This window comes from Carlito syrichta, unplaced genomic scaffold (assembly GCF_000164805.1).
Source record: "Carlito syrichta isolate Samal-C Ts95f unplaced genomic scaffold, Tarsius_syrichta-2.0.1 Scaffold288197, whole genome shotgun sequence".
Classification (NCBI taxonomy): domain Eukaryota; kingdom Metazoa; phylum Chordata; class Mammalia; order Primates; family Tarsiidae; genus Carlito; species Carlito syrichta.
This window is the reverse complement of record NW_007232293.1, coordinates 57,154-68,457: the sequence shown is the minus strand read 5'-3', so window position 1 is coordinate 68,457 and position 11,304 is coordinate 57,154. Positions and strand designations below refer to the sequence as shown.

Genomic DNA, 11,304 nt, shown 5'->3' with positions numbered 1-11,304 from the left:
GCGCTACCACGCCCGGCTCATTTTTGATTTATTGTAGAGATGAGGTCTCGCCAACTTGCCTGGGCGGTCATTTTTTTATTTGTTGTCGTGATAAGGTCTCCAAGTTGCCCTGGCTGGGCTGGCCGGGCCGGCCAGGCTGGTCTCAAACAAGCTCAGGCAATCCTCTTGCCTTGGCCTCCCAAAGAGCTGGGATTATAGGCATGAGCCACCGTGCCTGGCTTATTTCAGTTTTTTCTAATCAAGGAACCAGTCAAGGCTCATGAATTTGCATTTGGTTGCTGTGTCTGTGTAGTGTTCGTTTATAACAATTTTTTTTTTTTTTTCCAGAAAGTCCTGGTCAGTTCTCATGTAGAATGCCCCAGCTTCTTGATTAGTCTCATAGTTGCCTCATATTTAAACACTTTTGTAACTTGACAGAAATATTGTAAATATATATATATATGTATATATATATATATATATGTCAATAAAATACTTTTGTTAGGGATATATGTAGGTGGTGTCAGAGGGTCTAAGTCGGCAGTCAGGAATATGCGTGGGCGGTGTGGGATTTGCGTGGGTGGGGCCAAGGATTTGTGTTGACAGGTCAGGGTATTACATGGGGTTGGGGCAGTCTGCATAGGTGGGTCTCTTGTTAAGTAACAAGAGGCAGCTCCTGCCAGAGGCAGATCATGCTGGTTGTCCCAGTATTGATGACACAGATCTGAGCCACTGGGCGACCGAGACGGTGGCCTCACAGCTGGAGTGTCTTCTGTTTTGTCATTGACATGTCTTTGCGGGCTGCAGGATGCCGATGCACCCGGTCCAGGCGCAGGCCTCGTTCCCAAAGACCCCAGCACCAGCAGCGCCGCAGGAGGAGCTCCCGCCTCACAAGCCCCCGACCCTTCCTCTGGATCAGGTTGGAAGCGCTCGAAGTGCAAGCTTTTCCCTTACCCTTGGGCAACGGGATGCAAGCACATGATCTCATCGCTGTGCTGAGAGGTGTTCCCGAGCTGCCTCGACAGAGATCAAGGGCACAGGCCTCGACCTAGCCTCCCTCAGGTCTCTCCTTTCTTTATGTGGGCCGGGCTCGGTGGCTCAGCCTGTAATCCCAGCACTTTGGGAGGCCGAGGTGAGTGGATTGCCCGAGCCTATGGGTTCGAGACCCACCCGGGCAACTTGGCCAAACCTCATCTCTACAACAAATCATAAAAATTAGCCGGGCGTGGTAGTGCGCACCTGTAGTTCCAGCTACTTGGAAGGCTGAGGCGGAAGGATCGCCGGAGCCCAGCAGGTCGAGACTGCTGTTTTGGGGAGCACTGCTGAGTCCAGGGCAGCCACGACCCCTTGCCTGTCTTCTCCTTCCTACCTGCCTCATTTTGGGGGGACAAGGCAGGCGGGTTTTCGAACGGTAACAGCTGCCATTGAGTCCTGCTGCTTTGCCAGGCGCTATGCCAAGCGCCTCTGTGTGCGGTGTCTCATTCCGTCCTCTCCTCAACTCCCAGAAAGCAGGTAGAGAGCAGATCTTGTCATCCGCTGCATCGGGATCACTTTCTAGCGTGCAGGAAGTCTCTCTGCTGTCAGGCCATGGGTCGGAGGTCTGAATCAGGAAGTCCAGGCATCAGAGCCTGCCCTCTCTGGACGTGGACTGTGGGCTGAGGGAACTAAAATCAAGCCGTTTTCCCAGATGGAGAAGAGCGTGTGCCGTCCTTTGGCTGGCTTACTTTTTTTTTTTAAACACAATTTTCGCCAGGCATGATGGTTCCCACCTGTAATCTCAGCACTTTGAGATTGAGCCCAGCCTGGGCAACATAGCAAGACTTCGTATTTACAAAAATATTTTAAAATTATCCGCATGTGGTGGCACATGCCTGTCGTCCCAGCTAGGCAGGAGGCTGAGACGGGAGGATCGCCTGAGCCCAGAAGGTCAAGGCTCTAGTGAGCCATGTTCTTGCCACTGGACTCCATCCTAGGCGACACAGTGAGATCCCACTGAAAATAGAAAAGAGCACAGTCTTAAGTTTGGTTTCAAATGTCTGTCTCCTGTTTGTTTCTCTCAGAGCTAGTCCGAGGAGGAAATGGAAAGCCGTGCATGAAGCCTGGAACGTGGAGAACTGGGGGTGTGGACCTCGCCCGGCTCCATTCCCGTCCGCCTCCCCGTCCCTCCGCAGTGAATCCCACAGCCCCGGAAGCACGCTCCTCAGCTGACCGGCCCGCAGCCTTCGGGGGCCCTGGGCCGGGGGTCCTGGCACAGCTGAACCCGACGGTCAAGAACGCCCGCGCTGCGGCGGCTGAGGACTTGTCCAGAGCCTGAGACTCTGCAGGGAATTCACGTTAAACTCGGGGGAGGGGGTGGGCTTAGGAATGGAGTGGTGCTTTTAAACTTTGACAAGCAGCTAAACTCAGGTATATTTGGGGGGAAGGGACTACTCGTAGTATTAATGTTTTTGGAGCTGGGTCCAGTTTACAGAATTTTCATGTTGCCTTTTAAAGTAATTTTTGTTGGTGGTGAATGTACTGTACATAACGTGGGAAGGGTGGGTGGGGGTGTGGAGGAAGTAGGGGTCCTCACTGGTGGGCACGCGGCACTGGAGTGATCTTTACCTGTTTACAATCATGTCACACCGGACACTTGTGGGGGCTGGAGAAGAGGGTGGGAAAGGCTTGGCCTTGGGGAATGTCGCTACCTGTGTTTCCTTGGTGGCCGGCCAGGCTTCTGTCGCGAAAGGCCTTCCTTCCGGTCACCCTACGGGAGAAGGGTGAGCCCTGCCCCCTCCCGATTTGTGTCTCAGTTGGAGGCAGAGTGCTGTCTCGTGGCCTGCCGGAAGCGTCAACCAGGAAGACAGGCTGCCCTCTCTCTCTGGCGACCCAGACCCTGGGTCGGAGGCCCTGGTGTTCTTTCCGGATCTTGCCCCCAGCCCTGCCAGATAGTTGGACACCACGGTCAGGAATTGGGGTCACTAGAGTGCTTCACGTATTAGACGAGAAAATGAATCGTCCTCCTCACGGACCCCTCGGGCTGTGATCTGGAGGGCCTCACGCAAAGCTCTTTGGCATGAATCACATTTTGTGGAAGTGACTACTCAGGTTTGTATATGTTAGTACCAATAAAGAAATTGCACAGGTTTGAGTAGGAGAAATGTATTCTATAGATTTCCAGTTTGGATTTAGGACTATTTCAGTATCTAGAGTTTTTATTCATTTTAAGTGAATCATAGGTCAGTCAAGGTGATTGAAAATAGCTACCAGGAGCGAATTCTTGGGGATTCTTTGTTGTATCTGTGATTGGAAACCATTTCACAGTATTAACAGTACTTTATTCCAGTTGTAGAATTGAATGACACTGGAGTCTCCCTGCTTAGCATTCTGTATTTGGTTTTAGCTGAGATGTCACCAAAGTTAGGACTTTTGAGTAACCCACCAAGAAAAAGCAAAACTAAGGACAAGGCCCTGAAACAACAGGTCTTTGTCAAGAATAGCATATTTTTCCGTGTGCTTTGAGGGGAGTAGAAAGGTCACTCCAGACGGTAACTCTGCCCAGGTTTCGTGTCAATTCCACTGTGGGAGGAGCCAGTCTCATCTCCCCCTCCAATCCCGGCATCCGTCATGAAACGTGGCACTGTCGGCATTTACAGCTGGCTCAACATACGCTGTCGGTGGGGACCTTGGAAGCGTTGGCGTGAAGAGAGAGGGCGTCCAAGACGCTCGGTCCGGTGTGATGGAAATTCACGCCGGCAAGCGAGCGTGCCTCAGCCTGGCGGGGTGCTTGGGTTCAGGCAGGGCCGAAAAGCCGGTGGGAACACCGGTGCCTCTGAGCTATAATGCACGAAGATACAGATTTTGCCCGGCCCGAGGCACTCATCGTAAGTGTGCTCTGTTTGCCAGCGGACTGAGTTTCAGGCCTGTGATCTCATTGGCCCCTAATGGTTACGAAACCTGTCACCGGCGTCATCTGGCTTGAAGGAGTGAAAGGTCAGGTCTTGGGCTGCCCTCGATCTCCCGTCCGCTGATACCGTCGAGGCGTTGCTCCTGCAGCTTCTGTGTTCGTGCAGGGGCAGGGAGGAGGGAAAATCACGCTTTGGGGCTGCTTCGACGGGGTCTGGGTCCAGCGTATCTGGCCGCTGACAGGCTCCCTCTTCCTGTGAATGCTGGTTTGAATCTGCGGCCCCTCCCTACCTAGCAGTAGGGTGGCATAGGGCCTCTTCCCATGGTGCTGAACTGTGGGGCTGCTTTGTCCTGAGTGGGCCTAGGTAGCAGCGGCCCGTGACCCGCAGTAGTGGGACTGGTGTCCCACGTCCGTCTGCTTCGTGGTCCTTGAGCAGCCGTGTGTCTGCTGCTCACCCCGCCCCCCCCAGCATCCCCCCTCGCCTGCTGCTGGAGCGATGCTGTGAAACGTCCAGGAAAAAAACAATAAATTCCTTCATCCTTCATCTCCCTTCCTGGCTTTAGACAAAGGAGAAACTGTTAAGGAAAGAGCAACAGGAGATGAGCTACTGTATTAAATCGTGTTGTTTGTGCAACGCCAGAACTGTTGCGCATGACAGGTCGCAGCGCTTTTTGCCCGTCCTGAGCTGTTTACTGGTCTTTGAAGTACAAATCTGCTGGGGAGGGTGGGATCGTGGGATCCACGCGCCCCCAAACAGGATCGCCTCACCTTTTCCTCCCTCCACCCCTGCATTTCTCTTTCCAAGTGTCTTAAGCAGGTACAAATGCATTCGCCGGCTTCTCCATCAGGGAAATGGTGGTTGTGTGCCGTGTTCTGACGAGGTCGTGTGTAAGAGTGTCCTGAGAAGGTCTGCTCTCAGGCTGGAAGCACATCTCACCCTGTGAGTCACTGTCACGGGGTCAGTGTGCCAGCTCTCAGTCTCCAGGAGTGCAGCGCCGAGACTGTGGGTCATCGGAAATGCTGTCACCCCTCTGATTTCCCACTGGTGGCGAACCTTTCTGGGAGTTGTTGATAAGCTAGAAACCGTTTCCCCAAGGCCCCAAAGAAATAAAAGATCCAGAAAGAAGAGTAGAGTTTTTTGGAAGTATTCTGGGCTTTTTGGGGGCTTTCTTTTTCCTCAGAGTCGATCCACATATAACTGCCTCTTTTTTTTCATACCTCTTTTTTTTTTGAGTGGAGTCTCACTCTGTCACCCCGACTGGAGTGCAGTGGCCGCTCCCGGCCACCGCAGCCTCGACCTGCTGGGCTCCGGCGATCCATGCGCCTCAGCCTTCCAAGTAGCTGGAACTACAGGCACGCGCTACCACACCCGGCTAATTTTTTGAATTATTGTAGAGATGAGGTCTCGCCAAGTTGCCCAGGTGGGTCTTGAACCTGTGGGCTCAGGCAATCCACTCACCTCAGCCTCCCGATACGCGGGATTACAGGCTGAGCCTCCAAGCCTAGCTCACACCTCTTAAGATACAGTAAAAGCCACTTGTCTTCCCGTGATCGGGTTTGCTTGGCTCTGCTGGGGTGCTCGTGACCTTGGCGTCAGCAGGCCCTTGTCACTGAGCCCCTGCAGACTGTCCTCAGGACACGTGCTTTCTCAAGCTCATCTGTATTGTGTTTATTGAAAACCTTAGGCTCAGTGCCCCCCGGTTCAGTCAACCCTCAGCTTCACGCAGTGGACTCTAGCCTAGCCCCGAAAGGGCTTCTCGTGACTAGCCATCTGGTGTCTTTGTCTCATGGCATTTATTTTTTATTGTTCTTGCTATGATTTTTGCTAACTCCTTCTGTCTGCAAATATTTAGGGTGTCCTAAATGCCACCCCAGACCCACAAAGTACTAGCATTGCCCTCAACCACAGTGGGTAGAAACAAACTTGCAGTCCTACCACTTGACTGAATTTTTTTTTTTTTTTTTTTTTTTCGAGTCGGGGTCTTCCTTTGTCTTCCCAGGCTGGAGTGCAGTGGCAGGATCACAGCCTACTGAAGCCTCCTGGCTCAGGCGATCCTTTCACCTCAGCCTCCTGAGTAGCTGAAACTACAGATATGCTCTACCACGCCCCACTAATTTTTTTATTTTGTTTTATTTTAGAGACGAGGTCTCGCTGGGTTGTCCAGGCTGGTCTCAAACTCCTGGGCTCAGTCAGGCCTTCTGCCTCAGCGTCCCAAAGTGCTGGGATTACAGGCATGAGCCACCCACACCCAGCCTGAATTTTTTTTTTTTTTTTAATGGAAGTTCAGATCTGTAAATAATATACTACTATTAAGATCTAATTTGAAATTGCACAGGAAGGCTTGAAGTCCCAAGGCGAGGACAGGTTCATAATGTCAAAACTCTCACAAGGCTTCCAGAGAACCTGTTTTCTAAGAAACGAAAAGGCTTAGGGTTTTCCCGTATCATTGCCCCTTTTGTGTGTGTCAGTAGATTCACCCCCTGCAGGTTCTTTATACACCTCCATTGCAGAAATCGGTTCCTTTTTCTTTTTTTTTTTTTGAGTTGGAATCTCACTCTGTCGCCCAGACTGGAGTGCAGTGGCCCCTCCTGGCCACCGCAGCCTCGGCCCACTGGGCTCCAGCGATCCTTCGACCTCAGCCTTCCGAGTAGCTGGAACTCCAGGTGCACGCTATCACGCCCGGCTCATTTTGATTTTATTGTAGAGATGAGGTCTTGCCAAGTTGCCCAGGCGGGTCTCGAACCCACGGGCTCAGGCAATTCACTCACCTCAGCCTCCCAAAGCGCGAGATTTCAGGCTGAGCCACCGAGCCTGGCCCTTTTTTTATTCTTTCAGAGACGAGGTCTTGCCATGTTGCCAAGGCCGGTCTCCCGATAGACTCAGGCAGTCCTCTTGCCTCCGCCTCCCAAAGTGCTGGGATTACAGGCTGTGAGCTCCCACCCCCAGCCGGTTCCGTCTACTAGCGAGTCTCACATTGCTCAATCCGGGGGGTCTCTAGGAGGCGGCACCTCTGGACAGCAGCTTCAGTGAGGACACTTGGGGTTTTGCTTGGGCACACCGAGGCTTGTCTCCTGGGCTCCCACCATCGCATAGGAACTGAGCGTGCCAGTGCCCTGGTTGCACGAGGGCTCCTTTCTTCACTGGTGGTTTGGATTCTGCTGGGCCACACAGCCTCGGGGTGCTGGGCCTTGCTTGCCTCCCCTGTGGGACAGCAGAGTTTGAGTGAACATTGCTGCACCCCGTGTCTCAAGTTTCTCTAGCTGTGACACCAGCTTCGTCGCCAGGAGGGGTGTCAATCCTTCCCTGCGTGAGACTGATGGGTAGAGGGAGACGACTGTCTTCCTGCCTGGGTGGACTTTCTCCCTACTCTTTCCCCTCATTCTGCAGGAGAGGACTGACTTAGCTAACTGCCTGCCAACCGGCTGTGTGTTTTGGAAGGGGTGGGCGGGGTGGGAACGGGGTGTGGATATCCCTAAGTTATTGAAGCGCTGACCCCGTCCAGCAGGCCGTGGGGCCCCGTCCCTCCCCTCGCTGGGGCTCAGGTATCCCTCTCCTGTCTCGCACACAGGGCCAGGAGTCTGCTCCGGCCGCAGTAGGAAAGCCGTGTGAACCCTCCTGGCCAGTACTGGAAGGGGAATGCTATTTATTTTTATATTGTGTATATTTTGTCGTGGTCTGCTGATCCCTGTTTCACCGAGAGCGACACTTACCTCAATAGTTAGTTCAATATTGTGTGTTGGATAATTTTTTAAGAGAACTTTTTAAAAAGCTTTTTGATCCTCGGAGATCTGTAGATTTATTTCCGTATGAACTGGTTATTTTGTATAAAGTACATTCTTAAAATAGCAAGGCTCCGATGTGTGTGTGTGTGTGTGGTGTATCTGTTCATATGTCATTTAAATATCAGGACACACCCAGACTTCCATCAGGACAAGGCTTGAACTTCACCACAATGCCGTCACCTAAAAGTTGCCCTAGCCCATCTCAATTCTGTTCCTCTAGAATCCAGTCCAGGCGCAGTGACTCATGCCTGTAATCCCAGAACGCTGAGAGGCCAAGGTAGGAGGATCGATTGAGGCCAGGAGTTTGAGACCAGCCTGGGCAACATAGCGAGACCTCATCTCTTAAAAAATCAGAATCAGCCAGGCATGGTAGCTCATACCCATAATCCCAGCACTTTGCGAGGCCGAGGTGAGTGGATTGCCTGAGCCCAGGGGTTTGAGACCAGCCTGGGCAACAAAATTAGCTGGACATGGTAGCATGCGCTTGCAGTTCTGGATCAAGGCTATGGTAGCCGTGAGCATGGCACTGCACTCCACCCTGGGTGACAGATTAAAACTTTGACTCGAAAAAGAAAAGCCAGAATCCATACAGACAGGATTGGGATGGCTGGTGCAGTTGATAAGGCTTGTGCCCTGTATAGAACTTCAAAATGAACGAACGTGACAATGCTAGACAGCGTCAGAGATAAGATCGTCATGCGTCCACCCCAAATTCCACCTGCAGGCTGCTCGTTGCCATCTTCCAGGCTCCAGGGCGACCTGGGGCAAGCAGAGAGCACAGTTGGCAGTGGAGGGAATATGAGTGGTCAGCAGCCTATTTTATCCTTAAATACAGGCGGTCCCTAACTGACAGTTGACAATGGTGTGAACACAATATACAGTCAGTAGATGTGCTCCTTCCAGCACCGCCAACACCCCCGCCATTCTGCTTCCCACTTTGAGTACAGTAGTCGGTAGATCACACGAGCTATTCAACCCTTCATTATAGGACAGGCTTTGTGCGGGATCTTTCTGCCCAACTGAAAGGCTAGTGTAAGTTTTCTGAGCACACTTACGGTAGGCTGGGCAAAGCTATGGTGTTTGGTAGGTTGGGTGTTTTCTTGAGTTGGTGTCTCTCACCTAGACTAGCGTGCAGTGGCACACTCACAGCCACTGCATCATCCGCCTGCTGGGTTCACGTGATCTTTCCACCTCAGCCTTCCAAGTAGCTGGAACTACAGGCACGCGCCACCATGCCCAGATAGTTTTTCTTTTAATTGTAGGGATAAAGTCTTGCCTAGTTACCTTGCCTGAACCCGTGGGCGCAGGCAGTTCTCTCACTTTGGCCTTCCAAAGTGCTGGGATTATAGGCATAAGCCACCACACCACGCTCGGGCAGGTTGGGTGTATTAAATGCTATTTTTTTTTCTTAATTTTTTTTTTTAATTTTGAGTCCAAATCTCACTCTCACCCCAGGCTGGAGTGTAGTGACACAATCACAACTCCCACAGCCTCAACCTGCTGGACTCAGGCAATCCTCCCGCCTCAGCCTTCCAAGTAGCTAGAACTACAGGTGTTTGCCACCACACCTGGGTAACTTTTTAAAATTTATTATAGAGATGAAGTCTCGCCAAATTGCCCGGCTGGTCTCGAACCCCTAGGCTCAGGCAATCCCTGTCACCTCTGCCTCCCACAGTGTTGGGATTATAAGTGTTAGCTACTGTGTCAGGCCTAAGTGGCATTTTTTTTTTTTTGAGTTGGAGTCTCACTTTGTCGCCCAGACTGGAGTGCAGTGGCCGCTCCAGGCGCTCCTTCCGCCTCAGCCTTCCAAGTAGCTGAAACTACAGGCGCGCGCTACCACGCCTGGCTAATTTTTTTTGACTTATTGTAGAGATGATGTCTTGCCAAGTTCCCCAGGCAGGTCTTGAACCCGCGGGCTCAGGCAATCCACTCACCTCAGCCTCCCAAAGCGCTGGGATTACAGGCTGAGCCACCGAGCCTGGCTGGCATTTCCAACTTAGAGTATTTCCAGTCCATGATGGGTTTATTGGGACGTGACCCCCTTGGAAGTTAAGAGTCATAGGTAACTGAAGTAAGCCAGCCTCATTCCATGGAAACTCAACCACAAATGGTGCCAGTTTCCAAATACACCCAGTTGAGTTTTATCACTTTTCGGAACAGTGCTCTCACTTTTGATCTTTAATTGTTTGGTGTCATTACTCCCACTGATACACTATTTTTGGCTATGATGTTTTTGAGACTTTTATCTTGTTGCTGTGTTGAAACTGTTCAGTTCATTCTCCCATAAAAAGCATTTCTCCTATAAAACATGTCAATCACATTTTCTGGTTTAGCAGTTGCATTTCTTTTTCTTTTCTTTCTTTTTTTGAGAAAGCAGGATCTATTGAGAGAACACAAAAACTCCCAGAGCTGGAAGGGAACCAAGGATATTGCTCCAGCAGTTGCATTTCTATATAGTTTCCCGAAACAGAAAATCAACATTAAAGTGAAAATCGGGGCCAGTTGGGGTGGCGTGAGCTGGCAATTGTTCAGGAGGCCAAGACGGGAGGATCATTTGAGGCCATGATTTCAAGGTCACAGTGAGCTACAATCTTACCTCTGCACTCCAGTCTGGGTGGGCGACAGAACAAGATTCTGTCTCAGAAAGTAAAAAAGTGAAAGTCACTCATAAACCCCAGATCTGTGGAGATGCTGGTCCAACTGGTTATCTCAATTGATTCAGTGTTTCTTTCTGCCCAGGTCGGGCCGGGTGGGCAGGCCAGGCAATTTGCTCTGGTCTTCACTGTCCTTCCCACTCACCCAGAGCCCACCCTTGCTGGTGTCACTGGCTAAGATGGCCTTGGCCACTGCACCCTTCTGGGTATTAGTGTCATACCCTTAAAACTTTGGCTTCTAGCTTTTGGGCTCCAGACCGCAATCTCCTGCTTTGTGACGTGAATTTCTTTCCAAAGGCCCGAATTTTTTTTGAGTTGGAGTCTCACTCTGTCGCCCAGGCTGGAGTGCAGTGGCATGTTCTCAGCCACTGCAGCCTCAACCTGCTGGGCTCACACGATCCTTCTCCCGCCCTTCCAAGTAGCTGGAACTGCAGGCACGTACCACCATGCCCGACTAATTTTTTGATTTATTGTAGAGATAAGGTCTCGCCAAGATGCCCAGGCTGGTCTCAAACCCACAGGCTCAGGCAGTCCTCTCATCTTGGCCTCCCAAAGTGCTGGGATTAGGGGCATGAGCACCTGACCGGCTCTCACCCGAATTTCATCACTAAGGATAAGCTTTCACTTTATTTTTTTATAAGGAACTTGACCCTTAGGTAAGTGCCATTCAGAGTGTTGCTAGATTTATCTTGGGACCAAAACTATCAAATATATGTAGCAGAACATAATATCAGCCAGGCACTGTGACTCACACTTGTAATCCTAATGCTTTGGGAGGCCCAGACGAGAGAATCACTTGAGCCCAGGGGTTCGAGACCAGCCAGGGCAACTTGGTAAGACTTCATCTCTACAATAAATAAAAATTAGCCAGGTGTGGTGGCGCCCGCCTGTAGTTCCGGCTACTTGGAAGGCTGAGGCGAAAGGATCACCTGAGGCACTCCAGCCTGGGCAACAGAGTGAGACTCCAATTCAAAAATAAAAGTTAGCCGGGCTCGGTGGCTC

General features: G+C 51.3%; 1 protein-coding gene across 1 annotated transcript in view; it reads left to right on the top strand.

Moving 5' to 3' along the window:
* Nucleotides 1-2,293, top strand: part of LOC103255518 (cat eye syndrome critical region protein 2) — a 68,336-nt gene extending 66,043 nt beyond the window's left edge. The window contains exons 17-18 of the mRNA XM_021710158.1: nt 787-914; nt 2,040-2,293. Coding sequence (XP_021565833.1) covers nt 787-914; nt 2,040-2,293 — 382 coding nt within the window. The remainder of the gene's footprint in view (nt 1-786; nt 915-2,039) is intronic.
* The last annotated feature ends 9,011 nt before the right edge of the window (nt 2,294-11,304 follow it).